Source organism: Manis pentadactyla, chromosome 8, assembly GCF_030020395.1.
Source record: "Manis pentadactyla isolate mManPen7 chromosome 8, mManPen7.hap1, whole genome shotgun sequence".
NCBI classification, from domain to species: Eukaryota; Metazoa; Chordata; class Mammalia; order Pholidota; family Manidae; genus Manis; species Manis pentadactyla.
Genome location: NC_080026.1, coordinates 34,507,499 through 34,528,040, shown reverse-complemented (window position 1 = coordinate 34,528,040; position 20,542 = coordinate 34,507,499). Strand labels below are relative to the sequence as shown.

The 20,542-nt window shown below is 35.8% G+C and overlaps 1 protein-coding gene across 3 annotated transcripts in view; it reads left to right on the top strand.

Annotated features, from left to right (window-relative positions):
* Positions 1-20,305, top strand: part of UBXN4 (UBX domain protein 4) — a 42,282-nt gene extending 21,977 nt beyond the window's left edge. For all 3 annotated transcript variants that reach the window (XM_057505640.1, XM_036886544.2, XM_057505641.1), the window contains 8 exons: positions 565-658; positions 9,467-9,521; positions 10,414-10,578; positions 11,292-11,419; positions 14,574-14,676; positions 16,397-16,528; positions 17,454-17,653; positions 19,661-20,305. In XM_057505640.1, the coding sequence (XP_057361623.1) occupies positions 565-658; positions 9,467-9,521; positions 10,414-10,578; positions 11,292-11,419; positions 14,574-14,676; positions 16,397-16,528; positions 17,454-17,653; positions 19,661-19,799 (1,016 nt within the window). In that variant the 3' untranslated portion in view covers positions 19,800-20,305. The remainder of the gene's footprint in view (positions 1-564; positions 659-9,466; positions 9,522-10,413; positions 10,579-11,291; positions 11,420-14,573; positions 14,677-16,396; positions 16,529-17,453; positions 17,654-19,660) is intronic.
* The last annotated feature ends 237 nt before the right edge of the window (positions 20,306-20,542 follow it).

Here is a 20,542-nt window from a genome sequence, read left to right as displayed (position 1 = left end):
ACTCCATCCATGTTGTTGCAAATGGTAGGATTTGTTTCTTTCTTATGGCTGAATAGTATTCCATTGTATATATGTACCACATCTTCTTTATCCATTCATCTACAGATGGACACTTAGATTGCTTCCATATCTTGGCTATTGAAAAAAGCAGCACTAGCTTTATTTCAAGTCTTCAGTAGCCACATGTGGCTAGTGGCTTCTCTACTGGATAGCATAGATATTGGACAGTGGCTGATCTAGAGTGAAGCTACCAATAGCAGGCATGCCTGCTCTACTTTTGTTTTATCCCTGCCTGCCAGACTAATATTCCTTCATGTTATACCTCTGACCTTTACCTTGGTGGCCCTCAACCAGTAACTGCCTTATTTCCCATTTATATACTATTGTAACAAGATCCAAACTTTAGAATTACTAATAGCTCATTTCTTACCTCCTGCTCCATTCTTAGAGAAAATATGTATTGTTTAAGGAATAAGATTAACATACACGACCCAAAAGATTTATAACTTAAAAATTGTCATTAAATGCAATATAATTCTTATTTCTTTTTATTTAATAATTAAGGAGGAGAAAGTTCAGGCCATGCCACTCCATCTCAGGAGCCTAGTGGATGTTCAAATCAGAGACCTGCAGAGGACCTCACCATCAGAGTGGAAAGGTTTGCTCTTATTTTCACAAATAGTATTTTTAAAAAGACTGCAGTTTTTATTTCATTAATTTGAATAAAAGCTAAAATTACACAAACAAAGCTTCAGAATTTTGGTTTGATATTTTTTACCAGGCCAACTTATTTGGATCCATGAGGATTATACTCTGGAAGTAAACTTATTCTATATCTAAAGTCATCAGTCAGCTTTAGGTCTGCTCATTTTCTTTCTCTCTCTCTGCCATAGGGTAAATTCCAGATGGACAAGAACTTTAGCTGCTTTTATGAGCCTGGTTTCTATATAAATGGGTGTCTGTTAAATGTTATGTGTTATTAGTTGGTCTAATAATCAGATAGAAATTTCTGAATTTGTGGTTTCTAGTTGAGTATTTAATGATACAGTAATTATCAAAACAGTCTCTTATACTCTGATTTTTAAAACTTACGAGTTATTGGTAAATGGATAGCGAAGAATCTTTTATTTTTTATTTATTTTTTCATTGAAGTATAGTTAGTTGATAGACAATATTAGTTTCAGGTGTACAACATAGTGATTCAATAATTACTTATATTACAAATGCTCATCATAATAGGTGTTGTTACCATCTCCTCTCACTGCTGCAGCTAGGACTTCCAGTAGTACTATGTTGAGTATCAGTAGGGAGAGTAGGCATCCTTGTGTTAGTCCTGATCTTAGAGGAAATGCTCTCAACTTTTTACCATTGAGTATCATGTTCACTGTGGGTTTGTCACACATGGCCTTTATTATGCTGAGATATGTTCCTCTGTACCCACTTTGTTGAGAGTTTTTATTATGAATGGATGTTGAATTTTGTCAAATGCTTTTTCTGCACCTTTGAGATGATCATGTTTTTTCCTCTTTTTATGTGGCATATATGACATTGTTTTGCAGATACTGAACCATCCTTGCATCCTTGGAATAAACCCCACTTGGTCATGGTGAATGATCCTTCTAATGAATTTTTTTTTTTTCTATTTTTTATTTTTTTATTTTTGTATCATTAATCTACAATTACATGAGGAACATTATGTTTACTAGACTCCCCCCTTCACCATGTCCACCCCACATACCCCATTAGTCACTGTCCATCAGTGTAGTAAGATGCTGTAAAATCACTACTTGTCTTCTCTGTGTTGCACAGCTCTCCCCGTGCCCACCCCACACATTATACATGCTAATCGTAAGGCCCCCTTTCTTCTCCCCCACCTTCTCCCTCCTTTCCCACCCATCCTCCCCAGCCCCTTTCCCTTTGGTAACTGTTGGTCCATTCTTGGGTTCTCTGATTCTGCTGCTCTTTTGTTCCTTCAGTTTTTCCTTTGTTCTTATATTCCACAGATGAGTGAAATCATTTGGTACTTATCTTTCTCCGCCTTGCTTATTTCACTGAGCAAAATACCCTCTAGCTCCATCCATGTTGTTGCAAATGGTAGGATTTGTTTTCTTCTTATGGCTGAATAATATTCCATTGTGTATATGTACTAGATCTTCTTTATCCATTCATCTGCTGATGGACACTTAGGTTGCTTTCCTTTCTTGGCTATTGTAAATAGTGCTGTGATAAACATAGGGGTACATCTGTCTTTTTCAAACTGGGCTGCTGCATTCTTAGGGTAAATTCCTAGAAGTGGAATTCCTGGGCGAAATGGTATTTCTATTTTGAGCTTTATTTATTTATTTTTTTAATTTGGTATCATTAATCTACGATTACATAAAGAACATTATGTTTACTAGGCTCCCCCCTTCACCAAGTCCCCCTCCCCACATACCCCTTCACAGTCTGTTTTGAGCTTTTTGAGGAACCTCCATACTGCTTTCCACAATGGTTGAACTAATTTACATTCCCACCAGCAGTGTAGGAGGGTCACCCTTTCTCCACAACCTTGCCAACATTTGTTGTTGTTTGTCTTTTTGATGGTGGTGATCCTTACTGGTGTGAGGTGATATCTCATTGTGGTTTTAATTTGCGTTTCTCTGATGACTAGCGATGTGGAGCATCTTTTCATGTGTCTGTTGGCCATCTGAATTTCTTCTCTTCTAATGAATTTTTAGTATCTTTTGAGGATTTTTTTAATCTGTATTCATCAGAGATACTGTTCTATAATTTTCTTTTTTGTAATGTCTTTGTTTTTGGTATTAGGGTGATGGAGCTTCATAGAATGAATTTGGAAACATTTTTTCCTCTTTTCTGGAATAATTTGGAATAATTTAGTAGGTATTAACAATCTTCAAATGTTTCGTAGACTTCACCTGTGAAGCCATGTGGTCCTTGACTTTTGTTTGTTGAGAGAGTTTCATCACTGTTTATTATTCTGTTCAGATTTTCTGTTTATTCCTGGGTCAGTTTTGGAAGATTACATGTTTTTAGGAATTTATTCATTTCTTACAGGTTGTCCAACTTGTTGACAAATAATTTTTCATAGTTATCTCTTATCATCCTTTTTATTATAGCTTTCCTTCTACTCATTTGGGCTTTGTTCTTCTTTGTCTAGTTCTTTCAGGTGTAAGATTATATTGTTAATTTGAATTTGTTTTTGATTCATGAAATAGACCTGTAGTGTTATAAACTTCCCTCTTAGAACTGCTTTTGCTGCATCCCAAAGGTTTTGAATCATTGTATTTCTATTTATTTCCTTATATTTTTTCAATTTCCTGTTTGATTTCTTGTGACCCACTGGTTATTTAGTCACACTTTTTTAGCCTCCTTGTATTTGTGTTTTCCAGTTTTTTCCTTGTAATTGATTTCTAGTTTCATAGTGTTGTGGTTAGAAAAGAGGTTTAATATCAATTCGGTCTTCTTACATTTGAGACCTTTTTTATGGACTTAACATATAGTCTACCCTGGAGAATGTTCCATTTGCATGTGAAAAGAATGTGTATTCTGCTGATTTTGAATGGTATGTACTGTACATAACTTGTTAAGTCTTTCTGGTTTAATGTGTGTTTCCTTACTGATTTTCTGTCTGGATGATTTATCTGTTGATATAAGTGGGGTGTTAAAGTCCCCTACTGTTGAAGTATTACTGTCAATTTCTCTGTTTTTTTAGGTACTTAAATATTTAGATGCTCCCTTGTTTGATATATAAATATTTATGATTGTTATATCTTCTTCCTGGATTGATCTCTTTATCATTAAGTAATGCCCTTCTTTGTTTCTTGCTGTAGCCTTTGTTTTAAAGTCTGTTTTGACCAGTATGAATATTGCTACCTCAGCTTTTTTTTTCCCATTTTCATTTGCATGGATAATCTTTTTAAATCTTTTACTTTCAGTCTCTATGTGTCTCTAGGTCTGAAGTGAGTCTCTTTTAAGCAGCCTGTAGATAGGTCTTGTTTTTTTAATCCTTTTAGTCACCCTAAGTTTTTGACTAGAGCATTTAGACCATTTTACATTTTAAATTGTTGATAAGTATGTAGTTATTTACATTTTAATTGTTTTCTGTTTGTTTTTATAGTTTCTAATCCTTCCTTCTCTTGATCTCTTCCTAAATGATGACTTTCTTTAGTGTTAAGCCTCAAATTCTTGATCTTTTTTGTTAGTGTATCTTTTATAGGTTTTTGGTTTTTGGTTACCATGAGGTTTATATACAACATCCTAAGTGTGTAGCAGTCTGTATCAATCTGATGGTCACTTACATTTGAATGCATTCTAACAGTACTACCTTTTTACTCCCTCAGTCCATGTTTTATGTATCTTCGTATTTCACATCTTTTCGTTTTGTGATTCTCTTAATTGATTCTTTGGATGTAATTGATTTTACTGTTTCTGACTTTTAACCTTCATAGTAGCTCTTAAGTGAGTGAGCTATTACCTTTACTCTCTGTTTGCTTTTTACCAGTGAAATTTTTCCATTATTTTCTTCTAGTTGTGGTCCTTTCTTTTCCATTTAAAGATGGACCATTTTAACATTTCTTGTAAGGCCAATGTAGCAGTAGTGAACTCCTTTTTAACTTTTGTTTGGGAAATTTTTTCTCTCTCCTTCAGTTCTGAGTGAAAACTTGCTGGGTAGGGTATTCTTGGCTGTAGGCTTTTCCTTTCAGCACTTTGAATATATAATGCCACTCCCACTGGCATGAAAAGTTTCTGCTGAAAAATCAGCTGTACAGGTTTCTGCTGTACATAACTTTGCTTTTCTCTTGCTGAATTTAAGATTCTCTATCTTTAATCTTTGACATTTTAATTATGATGTGTCTTGGTGTAGACCTCTTTGGGTCCATCTTGTTTGGGGCTCTCTGTGCTTTTGGACTTGGATGTCTGTTTCTTTCCATAGTTTAGGTAGGTAACCTTTTAACTATTAATTCTTCAGACAAAGTTTCTACTCCTTTCTCTCTCTCTTCTCCTTCTGAGACTCCTGTAATGCAAATGTTAATACATTCAATGTTGTCCTAGAGGTCCCGTAATCTGTCCTCATTTTCAAAAATCTTTTTTCTTTTTACTGTTCAGCTTCGACTCTTTTCTGTTACCTTATCTTCCAGATTGCTGATCTGTTTTCTGCATCCTCTAATCTACTGTTAATTGCCTTTAGTGTATTTCCATGTCATTTATTGCATTCTTCAACTCTGATTGGCTCTCTGTTATATTTTCTATTTCTTTGTTGATGTTCTCACTGAGTTCCTCTGCTGTTCTCTCGATTATATTTGTAACTCTTACTTTGAACTCTTTGTCAGGTAGATTGCTTAACTTGGTTTCATGTAGTTCTTTGCTGAAGTCTTATCTTGTTCTTTTGTCTCTTCATTTTGTTTGGCTTCCTGTTTTTGTTTTTGTGAATCAGACAAAACAGCTACCTTTCACAGTCTTGAGGGAGTAGCCTTGTATGGGAATGTCCTCTGGGTCAACTGTGTGTGCCTGGTAGCTTTGGCTGTCTGGTTGGAGATATATTAGGCATGAGCTGAGTGTCTCTGGGTACTGCACATTGAGGTTGCCCTGGTGGCATGGCTGGAGCTGAAGTAGTTGCAAGCCAGGGGAACCTGGGGTGCTTCTTGCAAGGGGTGCCCTGGTGGGATAGCTGGAGGCAAAGTGGGCATGGGCCAGCAAGTCCCAGGGTGATCTGAGCAGGGTGCTCCCCTGGCCCAATGGCTGGAAATGCCAAGGGTATCCTGGTGTGTGCTGCAGCAGTGCCATCTTGGTGTGGCTCCTGGAGCTTGGGCAGACATGTCCAGCAAGGCTGCCTTTGGGGGACATCTAGACCTGGTGTGGACCAGGGGCTTTCTCAGTCTGTAGGCCAGCTTATGTGCCTGAGCCCTGCTCCCATCCGTGCTACTAAGGTGGAGGGGAAATGTAAACAGTGGTGCTCACCAACACCTCAGATCTTGGAGAGTCAGATCCTAGCAGTTACCCCACTGTTTGGTGGACACTTTTAATTTTAGTAAATTTGCTTCCTTCATTTATATTATAGTTGCCCTTTTCTGTGGTTCTTTTCCTGTGCCCCAGAGCAGACGAATCTGTGTGTGGGTCCCTCTGATACCCCTACCTGCTGTCATTCCTAGTTTCGGGGATGGGATTCCTGTCGTTACTGTGTCTCCATCTCTCTTGCCATTCTCTGTGTGGTCTCTCTATCCTTTGCCATGCAGAAACTGTTCACTCAGCCCTCAGTTCTTCAGGAGGAGTTGCTCTATATTTTTGTTGGTGTAGAGTTGGTGTATTTGTGTAAGGAGGTGAATTCTGGCTCTTGGTTTGAAGGAATCTACAAGTTCCTTGGTTTGCAGAAATCTTTTTTAACGCTGACTTAAAACTACTTAGTGATACGTGGAAATTAAGAAAAATTCCTTAAACTTGACATTTTCTTGTTCACGTAGATGGTGGGGGAATACAAAGTTTAACATGATTCTGACAGTGGGTATTGGGGTTTGCTTGTGGCTCAGTAAAAGCTTAATTTCAGCAAAACTTAGATTCTGATTATTTGTAGGAATTGGGGCAAGCCAGGATCTTGAGGTGAAAAGCAGGATAGATATTCTCATGGGGGTGAAAAATGGTATAAGGCTGGAAGAACAGCAACAGGGAAGCTGAAGTTCCCAGGGGTTCATCTTCTTTTGTTTCCTTCTGTTTTGCTAACACCAAGCCCACCACTGTGCACCCTCATTTGCACCATTCTGGAGTGCAGTAAAAATCAGAAGTCAGAAAAGGATTTGGAAACTGGGCGAAATTACACGAAACATGACAGGTTGCCCTTTATTTTGGGGTGGGGTGCAGTGCTATTTAATTGCAATGGGAAAGGAGAGTTTCTGTTGTTTTGTAATAACTTCCATTTTATATAAGGGAACATCTGTTTATGTCTATGTAGTTCTGCAAATAGAATATCATATGCCACTTAAAAAAAACCAGTTACTATAGATAAACATACTGGTTTTTATGTGTGATATACAGTATAAGGAGTCAAAGACACTTGAAGATACACAACAAAATGTTTAGTATAATTTCTCTGAAAGAAATTGGTTTTTTTTTTCTTTGCTTTGTTCTGAGGTTGCCAAATTTTCTTTGTTGAGCATTATTACTTTTATAATTAGCACATCAGCACAGAGTGTGAGTCTATAGTTGTTTGAGATTTCTTAAACTGAAGAAAACTTTAAAGCCTGCTTGTGAAGAGAGATATGCAAATTTTTTGAAGATAGCATATGCTGTTAGGACCATTATATGAAACATATGTGGCCGGGCCTTTTAAAAAAGGATCTAATATTAAAGTTGGATGAAATGTGGACAAACTCTTAGTAATGAATGGATCAGTTTCATTGGGAAGTAATTCTTCGCTGCTTAAACAACTTTTGAAAAATCTCGGTCATGTGGTCACATAATTAAAATTGTGTAAGCACTTCAAGTTGTTGCTGAGGTTAATTTATCATACTCAGCTAAGCCACAGAGCCTAATCAGGACCTAAAGGTCCTAATATTAATTCATAGACAGAGGTCCTGCATTTTATTCATCTGAGTTATACCCATTAGGAATTTTTTTTCTTTTGTGGAATCCGATTCACTGACAATAACAATGACTAAAACACCAACCTATACAATATTCTTAATCCCAAATGTCCTCTTAAAGTTGCCTTCATCCCCACCTTCTCCTGTTGTAGACTCTGGGCTTTTATGCCTCTCACTCACTCATCCTCTGCAGGGTTATTGGTCTCTGAAGCCCTGTAGTGCTGCTAGTTTTTCTGTTCCACAGAACTGGTCTGTATTGCTTTTTCCCATCCCAGATACATTGGACGCATCAATCCCTGTGGTGTGATCTGTACTTGTAGAATGATTTAATACTGAGCTTTATATAGCAGAGTCATGAATTTTGCTGTAGCCTTGACAATGTTTTAAAATATATTTCACACACATTAAAAACTCAGCCTTAAAATTTGTCTGGGTGGATTAGTAAATGTAGGAGTCTAATTTTCCTCTTAAGCCATAACATCTGTTTCCAGATATCAAGGTTTTGGGAAACTTATTATTCCACACTAGGTCTTATACTTTTTTTGGTTCTAGCTTCAAGGGAAAGTAATTCTGTTAGGGGGAAGGTGACTAATCCAAATCATTGTCAACTCAGAAACTTATCCTCTCTTGCACATAATAAGAACATAGATTTTCTATTTGAACTGCCTTTTCTGAAGAGTAAACTTGAATTTTTACAAACAAGAGTAAACAAAACAGATTGATGGTTTGTAATTGTGAGATCTAAATTTTTCTTTTTAATGCCAAATAAAATATATACAGCTTTAATTTTTAAATCTAAAAGATATGAAATATGAATTTTTTAGTGATTCACATAAGTTTTCCAGCTAAAATGCATTGTTTTGCTTATATCATTTTGTTTAAAAAGTGGCAGGATTATCTTGAAAAATAATATGTAGTGCCATCAATTCCAGCCTTTTATTTTGAAAGGTGTTAAGTCTCAGAAAGTTGAAAGCATGGTGTAATGACCACTTTTCTTTGCTGAGTCATTTGAAAGTTGCAGGCATCATTTCATTTCACCTTAAATACTTGAATGTCTATTTCCTAAGAATAAAAATATTGGCAGAGGTTCCACTGAGTAGGGGCTCCAGCCTAGGTTTGGGCCCCCAGAGGTCTATGCCCTCTGAGCCAGGCCCCACCCTGTCCTCTTTATGCTGGGTCTTCTGTCCTTCTGACATAGATCCCATTATTCTTTGAGCACTTCCTTTATTTCTGGCACAAGCTGTTCAGCTGAATTTTGACAAATGCGTACATTTGTGTAACCCAAATTCCTCTTAGACAAGATACCACTAATTTGTAAAAACTGACATCTAATTCATATACCATAAAATTAAAAGTTACAATTTAGTGGGTTTCAGTATAGTCACAAGGTTGTGCAACCATTACCATTGTCTGCTTTCAGAAACATTAGTTTTAATTGATGAACTTCTTACAGTTGAGAATCAAGTTGTTATTACTAACCAAATTTTTATAAATGCTAGCCTTCAGTTTTTTGCTTTTATTTTTAACAGCTGTGTGTCATATTGCTGTTTACATCTGTGTAAGCCATTTGTAAGTCATTGATTTACGTATTTATTTGAAAATGGATATGTGTATTTTAAAGTCAGTATCAGATAAATCAGGGAGGAAAAAAGGGAACTAATGGTAAGTAGGAGGTAAGGTGCTTAAAGTCTGAGTGGGGCTTTTGATGGGCTCCCACTGACTGCATGGGTTTCTTTAAGGACTGGGGGCCAGATAGTGCTTGCTTCGCTTCCAGGAGCTTTTTGTTTGTCTCTATGTTTTCCCAATTATTTTTAGCTAAATAGATCCCCTAAATGTATTTTATATTCATATGATGTATCTCAGTTAATGTTATTTTTAAAAAACTTTCACAGACTAACCAAAAAACTTGAAGAAAGGAGAGAAGAGAAAAGAAAAGAGGAAGAACAGGTAAAGTTCTTGTGCCTGGCATTGTTCTACTCTTCCATTGAGCAAGGGAATGTTTGATTACCTGCCCAGTTTTGCTGACCAAGGACGGTATCCTGGATATAGTTCAGTGTCATAGCACAGTGAAGGAAATTATCTGTCTTCTGTAGTGGGGATCACACTGTATACCTTCTTGTGAACTTTCTGTAAATCGCTAGTAAAAAAGTGGATCATCTTTTTTTTTCCCTCTGCAATGAGTCTTTTACACTAAGAATAAAGGAACTGGAGCTAAAATTGGTTTGATGCAGATCAAATTTTTAGTTTATTTTTGTGAAAAGAAATTTGTAGACATTTTGCTGAATTTTTTTCTCTGGTGTTGCTGCATTCTAGTGTACCATTCATTTTTCTCCCTTCCTATGTGCATCTAAACTGTGTCATCTCTAATGTTAGAAGGTTATCATTTCTTTGAGCCAAATATATGATTATCTTTTGTCTTTGGAGGATAACATACTCACTTTAGAAACCAAAGACCGGTAATTTTGCTTGTTTTCAAATTAAAATGACCACATCATAATCTTAACGACTGGCAAAGATTTATAAATTGATGGACATTGGCCGTTAGCCTCTGTATTTATTTAAAAATGGATATGTATATTTTAAAGTCAATATCAGATAAATCAAGGAGGAAAAAAGGGAACTAGTGGTAAGTAGGAAGTAAGGCACTTTGAGCTGGGGTGGGGATTTTGATGGGCTCCCACTGACTACATGGATTTCTTTTATGACCTTTACTTTTATGAAGTTGTTTAGTCCTTTATCTATCCCCTATAACCAGCTTCCCCTGCATATAAAATAGTATCTATAGCAGATGATCAAAGTATGTTTTTGGTTTATAAGGCTTAGTTTCTCTTTAATTCAGAGAGAGATTAAGAAGGAAATTGAGAGGAGAAAAACTGGAAAAGAAATGTTGGATTATAAAAGAAAGCAAGAAGAAGAATTAACAAAAAGAATGCTAGAGGAAAGAAACAGAGAAAAGGCAGAAGATAGGGCAGCTCGAGAGCGTATAAAACAGCAGATTGCATTGGTGAGTATTCAGTTCATTTTTAACACTTGACTCTAGCACATTTGTGAAATTGTTTTCCATTCACAGTGGTTTTGGTTTACTACCAGATAGTGAACACAAAAATAATAGATTTTAGTGATTCAAAGACTATGAATTCTCAGTTTCTTTTACTAGAAATTATATATTGAATTAAAATAGTTAAGATTATAATTGAGGTGATTTTTTTCAAAATAATTTTTCTCCATGTAATGTTATGAATTTTATCAGTAGTCAAAAGATAGTTTTCAAAGATTACCTAGAAAAGAAGCTAAGAATTGGTTACCTAGCAGTCTCCTCTAGTCACAAGCATTCTTGTCTGAAACAGAGAATTTGGACACATCAAGTAGAAGCCTATGATTGCTTAGCAACAGTTGCTTTTAGAATTAAATATGCATGAAAACCATGCCTACCTTAATATTTTGTTCACTCAGCAAATATTGATTATCTGCTGTATGCTAGACCTTGTTCCATACTCTGAAGATGTAATAGTGACCTAAATCAAGTCCTTGTTTATTTAATAACAACTCTGGTCCCTAACAGTTGATAAAACTAAAACATACCAGATCCAGAACAAAAGTTCATTAATGGCTTTAAGGAATTCCATGCATATTTGTGTTTGTTCCTTGTGTTTGGAACTGTGTGAGTAGATCATTCTGGCAGTAAAACGTAATTATTGTCCAACAACTGTTTTAAAGGACCGTGCAGAGAGAGCTGCTCGGTTTGCAAAGACAAAGGAAGAAGTAGAAGCTGCTAAAGCTGCTGCCTTGCTGGCCAAACAGGCAGAGATGGAAGTCAAGAGGGACTCTTCTGCAAAAGAAAGAAGGTATTTTATTTCCTGCTAAATCATCTGTGTGTCTGACTGCTGAAGAAAAAGTGGTTGTGGGCTGCTTTTTTAACATTCATGTGCTGTGGCTATACTAGGTAGTTCTGAAGGACTTAGTTACAAGTTTGGAAGCTGCCAGTGGTATTTGTCTTTGAACGTGAATGTACAGTATAACAGTACTAGATAAGTAACATTTGGAGAGCTCAAGAATTCTTTTGAAATGACAGAAAGCACATACATCAAATTGATTATAGTGATTATCTCACGTGTATTAGGATTCTTTTTGAGAATCTCAAGTCAAATAGGATTAAGCAGAAGAGGGAATCCATTAGCTCTGCAATTGGGAGTTCCAGTGGTGCATTTGGTTAGGCATAGCTAGATCCAGGGATCTAAAGGACATCATTAGGACCTTTTCTCCCTCTTTCTTTATTAATATCTTTTTCTTCTGTTTTAGCTTAATTATCAGAAGCTTTTCAGATGGTATCAGGAGAGCTCAGTGCTTCCTGGCACACCTTAAGGATTTTATGCTCCTGATCACAGGGAAGAAAGTCTAATGCTTTCTCTCAAAGCCTGTATCATTGACTGAGGAGAGTTCTGATTGGCCCTTCTTGGTGATGTGGCCACCAATCACTGTCTGCTTGTGTGGGCTCTCTGGTTGGGGTAGATGACATGCCCACCCCTGTGGTTGAGTTGGAGGTAATGTTACTGGTACTCATACCAGAATGAATGACATGTAGCAGGAATAAAGCAGTTTCCAAAATAAAAAAATGTTCTGAAGACAAAAATTCAAATATCTAGCACACCCTTATAACTGGATTATGGTTAATACTTACCTTCTTATGTCCTTTTCTATATTAATCACATTAGAATTAACAATCATTACTTTTGGAATCAGAAAACTTGCTTTTTAAAAACTATTTTCCAAAAGTAATAAAATACTTAACTATTTAACAGAAGTATAAAATTTGTACATTGAAAACTAGAAAACATTTGTTGAAAGAATTGAAGATTTAAATACATGGAGGACATTCTGTGTTTATAGATCATAAAACTTAGTACTGTTAAGTTGGCAATACAAAAGAGTCGAAAGGTAAAAAGAAAAAAAGAATGTAAGACAAAGTGAGATTGGCATAAGGGTGGACATATGGATCAATGTAACAGAATTGAGCCTCCAGAAATAAACCTATACATTTATGATCAGTATTTTTTTTAAGGGTAGAATGACTCTTCCACTGGGAAAGAATACTCTCTTTGACAAATGGTTCTTGGACAATTGGATATTCATGTAAAAAGAATGTAGACCTTTACCTCACACCATATGAAAAATTAACTCAGAATAGATCATCGCCTAAATTTAAAAAGTATAAACTCTTAGAAAAAGAATGAGGAAATCTTGTGATTTTGGAATAATCATTTGATTCTTATGCCATTACATGAAAAACAAGCAACAAAAAGCAAGTACATAAGCTGGTCTTCATCAAAATTAAAAACTTGTGCTTTGAAAGACATCATCAAGAAAGTAGAAAGGCAACACACACAAACTTGGAGAAAATATCTGCAAACCATGTATCTGATAAGGGACTTGTGTCTAGAATATAAAAAGAAATCTTACAACTCAACAATAAAAAGCAAACAACCCAATTTAAGTATGGTAAAAGGATTTTGAATAGACATTTCTCCAGAGAAGATATACAAGTGACCAAAAAGCATAAGAAAAGATGTTCAACATCATTAGCCATTAGGGAAATTGAATTAAAACCACAAATGAGATTCTATTTCATACTCTGCAGGATACCTAAATTTATGGAGACAACAATACATTTTGGTGAGAGTGTGGAGAATTTGGAACTTCCTATGTTACTGGTGCGATTATAAAATGGTGCAGCCACTTTGGAAAAACAACTTGGCAGTGTCCCAAAATATTAAACATAGAGCTACCATATAACAATCCTCCTTCTAAGTACATATCCGAGAGAATTGAAAACATATGTCTATACAAAAACCCATGCATGAATATCTGTAGCAACATTCTTTTTTTCCCTTTTTTATTCAGGTATAATTGATACACAGTCTTATGATAGTTTCAGATACACGACAGTGGTTCAACATTCACCCATATTATCAAATTCTCACACCCTCCATAGCAGTCACTATCAACATAGTAAGATGTTACAGAGTCATTAATTTTCTTCTCTGTGCTGTATTACCATCCCCATGACCTACTTATATTGTGAGTGCAAATTATAGTGCCCCTTAATACCCTTTTCCCTTACCGTCCCACCATCCCTCCTCCCCTTTGGTAACTGCTAGTCCCTTCTCAGTGTCTGTAAGTCTACTGCTGTTTTGTTCCTTCTGTTTTACTTTGTTTTAATACTCCCAAATGAGTGAAATCATTTGGTATTTGTCTTTCTCTGCCTGACTTACCTCACAGACCATAATACCCTCTAGATGCATCCATGTTATTGCAGGTGGCAGTATTTCTTTTCTTTTTTATGGCTGAATAATACTCCATTGTGTATATATACCACATTTTCTTTATCCATTCATCTACTGATGGACACTTAGGTTGTAGTAGCATTCTTCATAATAGCCAAAATGTGATAATAACTGAAATGTCCATCAACTGAAGAACAAAACATACTGTATCTCACACAATGGAATATTATTCAGAAATAAAAAGGAGTGAAGTAATGACACATGCTGTATCATGGATGGATCTTGAAAGCATGAAGCTACATAAAAGGAGCCAATTACCAAAAACACACACATTATATAAATCCATTATAGGAAATGCCTGAAATAGGCAAATCTGTAGGGACAGAAAATAGAATTAATGGTTGCCAGGGACTTGGGAGGTATGGGGAATAGCTGCTAATGGGGTTGGGGTTTCTTTCTGGGTGATATAAATATTCTGGAAGTAGATAATGGTGATGGGTGCACAACTATCACTGTATTAAAAACTACTGAACTGTATGCTTTAAAAGGTGAATTTTGTTATGTGAATTATATCTCCATAAAGCTGATACTAATAAATGAAAAGATCTAACATTGTTTAAAGAAACCAGACACATTTCCACTTCCATTTTCTCTAACTTTTAATGATATTATTTGAGAATATATGTAAAGATTTGACTTCAGTTTTCTTTCTTTGTAGCACTGTTGCAAGAATTCAGTTTCGTCTTCCTGATGGTTCTTCCTTTACAAATCAGTTCCCTTCTGATGCTCCTCTAGAGGAAGCAAGGCAGTTTGCTGCACAGGTAAAAATATGTCCTGAGTTGTAGGAAAGGTAGATGAATAGGTTTTTTTAATGTAGGAGGGGAAAATTTACAAGCAGAATTTAAAGAATGTAAGACATGACTTATCCCCACGAGGGAGGCACACCTCTGGTGAGTTGTGGTGCTTCCATCATGTATTAATGCCATCACTTGTTCTGCAAAAATAGGAATTTGCTGATATTATACAGTGAAAACAAGTGATTTTATAAAGGTCTAATCAGAGGGAGTTGTTCCCTTTAAAAAGATGTCGTTTTTCTTGTTCCTTTCTCTGCACTTTTTCTGCAGGCTGCTTAGAATACTCTGGCGCTGGCTGTTTTCCCATTATCTGGCAGTTTGCCAAACCTAAAGATCAATAATCTTTAATTTGCAAGAAATACTCTCTTTAGGAATTCACTTCCAAAGCATGGCCTTACTCAAAATCTGAATGAGAGTGAAATTTTGTCTTAGAAAATAAAATATGAATAATTTCCAATTAGTTTTTATTCTCTGATTGATTCCTTATTCAAAATGGATTCTAGGCATGAGCTGTCCTGTAGGATTTAGGTTCATTCTGTGTATCAGTATATGTCTCATATCACCTCAGGGTTGAAATTAGGGTTCAGACCTTTGTGCATGATGATCTCTCTGCATTTAGTCTGCTGCCTCACTGACAGATCCCAGAGGAAACCTAAAAAGCTGCCTTCCTCTGCCAGTGAACTGGGCTGGACAATATAAAATTATTTTTAAGAACTCTTCTCCTAAGCTTTATAGCAGAACCAACCCCAAATAGACTCTTTCATTCTTCTTTTGCCTTGGGGCCTCCCAAAAGGTGGTACCCCTGGCCTGAGACTGCTTCTGCCACAGGTAAGGTAAGTGAAGAGGGAGTCATGTGAGAGGGGAAAAAAAAAGATATTTGCTTGCATCACTCCTATTAGAACTTCACCTCAGCACAATAACCTAGTTTTGTATTTTCGTACGCCCTTATGTTAGAGTGAGAACAGTGAGAAGTATGTATATGACCTGTGGTAAAAATATAGGAAACAAAAGTGTGAGTTTGGAATCTTTGGGATCTTTTAGGGAAAGATAAACAGTTGTCTTAAGATTTTGCAAGTTTAGGTGGCTTGTGAAAGTGATTGTGATGCTGCCCAGTGAAGTTCCTGGATCTGGGACTGTGTGTATGTGCAGGTTGGTTATGAGCCATTTTTTCTTTGAGACGAAGAGGTGAAAACCCCTAATGTTTGTTTTATATATACATATTAAGTTCATATATATATATATATATATATATATATATATATATATATATATGAAGTCTTGGCCTATTCCAGATCTTTAATAGGGAATACCTATAATCCAAATATGTATTAGTGAGGTATTAATACAAGTTGCCAAAGTATAATGAAAACAGGTCAGTGTGCAGCCATATTTAAAAGAGATACATACTCATTTTTATTCAGTTTATTTGTATGGCTTTAGGAACTATATTGTTGCTATTTGGGGTCATTTTTGAGTTGTAAAAGCTTTTAACTACTCTTTGGATTTGATAGCTTTCAGCTACTTTTTGAAGCACAAAGTTTTTATAAATGATTTTTGAGTTTACATTTAAAATTGTGAACTTTTAAAATTAAGGCAATTTTAATTAAAGTAGCATTTTGGATGCATATGAGAATGTAATATTTTTAAAAAGGCATGTTGTAAGGTTTTAAAATTTGTTACATTACAGACTGTTGGCAACACTTATGGTAATTTTTCATTAGCAACCATGTTTCCCAGGAGGGAATTTACCAAAGAAGATTATAAAAAGAAATTATTGGATCTGGAACTTGCCCCAAGTGCTTCAGTGGTACTGTTACCAGTATGTATTTACATACATATTTTTTCTATTCTTTTAATCTTATTTGTTCTACTCTTGATCATTTCTTGTAATTAGTGGAAGGGGGAAGGTGAAAGGTGTACTTTGGGTCATTAAAGTCTAAATTATCCAAAAATATTAGATCAGTTTATTGTTCTATTATCGCATGTGCTGTGTATTTGTATTGCTAGTGAGGCACTAAATAGCTTAATTTTTAACTTTTTCCTCACCTATTTTCATGTATAAAAAAAGATCAGGAAGAGAAGAAAATAAGAAATGCAGAGTATCTACAGATTTAAAGGCTTTTATGTATAACTCTACTGTTTACCAAGTTTTTAAAAAACATTTTAACATAAAAAATAATGTCAGTTTTAAAATATATTTATCCCATATGATGCTCACACAATATTTTAATCTCTGTTGAAAAAAGAGACTCAGAAAGTTTAAATGACTTTGCCAAGGGGCTGCCACCTTAAGTACCAGAGTTGGAATGAGAGCCCGGGTCTTCTGTGTCTTGGTTAGTATAGTTTTCCTTGCTTTGAACTAGAGCACCACATCTAAAACAGTTAACCCCCCAATAATCAGAATTAATTGTATTCACTGAGGTTTGAGGCCTTTCCCTTTTTTAAAATCAAGACTTTTCTTCCCAAAGTTGTTAATGTCTTTGCAAAAGTTTAGTTCTTAAAAATAATTCATTTCACTGAGAATAATTTCTTTGTTGTGATTACTCCTTTAAAAAACAGAGCTCCAGGAGTTCCCAGGAGTTTATATATACTTGAAAAACAGCAAAACATGGTAATTCTACCGTCCTGCAGTAAAGTAAAATCAATAGGACTTAATTTTCAGGTCAGATACTCATTTAGAACCATGAGTGTGATGTCATGGGGCTGGTGTAGCCTTTATAGAGGTTTATTTCTTAATTTTTTAGGCAGGAAGACAAACTACATCCATGGTACATTCTTCCAGTGGAGACTTTTGGACTTTGTTGGGGACAGTACTTTACCCATTCCTTGCCATCTGGAGATTGATTAGCAACTTCTTATTTAGTAACCCTCCGGCGCAGACCTCAGCGAGGGCAGCATCGTTGGAACCTGCAAACCTTGCATCCTCTAGCACCTCAGAAAAAAGGTAGCTCTGTTTTCCACATTTGCAAAATGTTAGTAATGCAATACCTTTTTGTTATGGGTACTTTGTCTTTTTTCTGTGTAAGGGGAAAAACCCAAATATTCTGAAACTTTATTTTAACATCTCTTCTAGGAAGCTCACTTATGTGAGTTTTCTCAGCCATATTTTTAAAATCTCCTCCATGGAAACAACTTCACCTCTACTGGTTTTATTATCTGATTTATTGAATTCTCTTTTATCCCGGAACTATAAAGGCAGATTTTTTGTTTCAGATCTAAATAGTAATTCTTTTCTCACTAGACATATTTTGTCTGACAAGGTATTTCCCTACATTAATTTCTCACAGTCATCAGGATTGTGCTCTAGATGATTTCAATTCTGGTCATTCTTTAATCTGCTGGCTCTCTTCTCTGGATCATTCAGAGAAGAACCAAATTGAAGGAATTTGATGTTTATATGAAAATGGTGCCTCCTTCAGAGAGTTATTTTGGACTAGTCCCTTAACTAAGAGGCCTAACTTTTACTGCAAATACCTAAGATTAGGATGGTAATAATACTAATAGATAACATTAATATATAACTAATGGGTTTTTTAAATTAAGGTATAATTGATGTGCAATCTTATAAAGGTTTCACGTGAGCAACATGGTGGTTACTACATTCACCCATATTATCGAGTCCCTACCACACACCCCATTGCAGTCACTGTCCATCAGCATAGTAAGGTGCTCTAGAGTCACTACTTCTCTTTTGTGTGCTATACTGCGTACCCCGTGATCGCCCTACATTATTGTGTTCTAATCATAATGCCCCTTAATCCCCTTCTCCCTCCCTCCCTACCCATCATCCCTTACCCCTTCCCTTTGGTAACAGCTAGTCCCTTCTTGAAGTCTGTGAGTCTGCTGCTGTTTACACAACTAATGATTTTATTTCATGCCTCTGTTAAGATTCTGCATATTTGAAACAGGTTAACAGGAAGTATTTTCCTAGAAGGTGAGATTATTACCCTCTTCCTATAGTTAAATAAGGGTATAATATGTACCTACTGTGAAACACTCTAATAGGCCATTATTGGGCATTATAGCAAATCCTCACAACAGTCCTATGTGGTAAGTAATGAAGAATCCTTGCCTCTGTTTGCCATCAATAAGGAGACACCTATGAAATGCTGTAATTGGGCTGATTTAGCTTTATCTTGATTTCTTAAATATTAGGCAGGAAAAGCAATTGTGTCCTTAGTATTTTACTCAAGTGGGAATATAGGGAAATTCTCTAGTCTTACAATCAGCATTCAAACTAGGTCTTGTTAGTGCTGAATTTTATTGAGCACTGGGTGGAATCATTTAATCCTGAATTACTGTAGTATCAGGTAGCTAACTGTGTAGGTTTTTAAGACTTTTTCAAATAAGGGAAGAGTTTTAGGTTGGGGTAAGGGATGAATAAAGGCAAAGCTTTGTGTTCTACTATTGGTTTTTCTTTTTTTCTCTCTCTTTTTCTCCCCTGTAGTGTTAGAGAATGTACTAGCTTAATTTCACTAATTTTCCTCCCCATTTTAGATGAAGACATCCTGTTTGGTTTTAATTTATGTATAAATGAATTATTCTTGAAGATAATCAAAGGACTAAAATTGCTGATTGCCCATAATTAGGCTATGACTGGAGCTTTTGATAGGCTCTGGGGTGTTGTGTAAGTTACAAATGTTTCAGTATCAGCTTGTGTATATAATAAAGGCAAGATTAGTTGGAAACTGGTCCCACTTTTCCAAAGCTTAGGAAGTTAACAAATATAAAGAAATGGAAAATACGATTTGGCTGGTTTGACTAAGAGAACAGGTAAAGTTAAACTGCCAAAAACGTATGAAGTCTAGTGCTGCATTTTAGGATATATATGATTATTTTTCCAATGGCTTCCCTTAAAATACAGTTGTCTATGCTAATGGAATATTAAAGGAAACAGCTTTGTATTTCTGCTGTTTTTATTTTATATTATTTTCTGTCTTGTTTATATCAGGGAACCAGTCAGAAAAAGAGTGCTGGAGAAACGGGGGGAAGACTTTAAAAAGGAGGGGAAGATATATAGATTGAGGACTCAAGATGATGGTGAAGATGAAAACAACACTTGGAATGGAAATTCTACTCAACAGATGTAGTATGACAAGTATGCAGTGATCATTGTTTCTTTTATGATTTAATTCGACTAAAATTCTAATGGAGAAGTGGGACTGCTTTATGTTCTACTGATTATAAAGTGTCTCTTTATTCCTGCAAAGTGGGTTAAAGTGGTTTAACTCCGACAAGTCAAAAGATGAAATAATTGGCTGCTAGGGCCTTGCATATGGTAACCAACTGCTAGAAGCCTAAAAGAATCAAAAAGTCTGCCACAACCTCTCCCTTTATCAGCTTTCTTAGTATTTCATATATCTATTAGCCCTATGCTTTCAGATATGTTTTGTTTAGAGCTGTTCTGTTCCAAAACCCTTAAGCCCACGCAGACTAACTGGTATGTCACTGAGTAATTTGATTCTGAGTCAGAGCATTTTAACTAGCCAATCGGATGATAATTTATGTTTAACTTTTCTCTTTTTGCTCATCAGCTGCAAGCAGAATCTTGTAGTTTTTAATCTTAAACACTGAATAAAAAAATCTTTTCCAAAAATTGTTTTTGCTTTAAGTTTTGTTATCCTAGCATATTTTTGTTTCACAGGGCTTGGTTGAGGTTATGTGTCTCCAATCCTCCCCTCCCCACCAACCCCAAGCAGTGCCCTGGAGCTCTCCAGGAAAGTAGCTGACCACCCTACCTTAAAGTATCACTGAAAGAAGAAATTGTTTGACACATACTGATGCTGTATTACTGTCTCTCCTAAGTCCGGGAGGCATCACTTTGTATAATGTT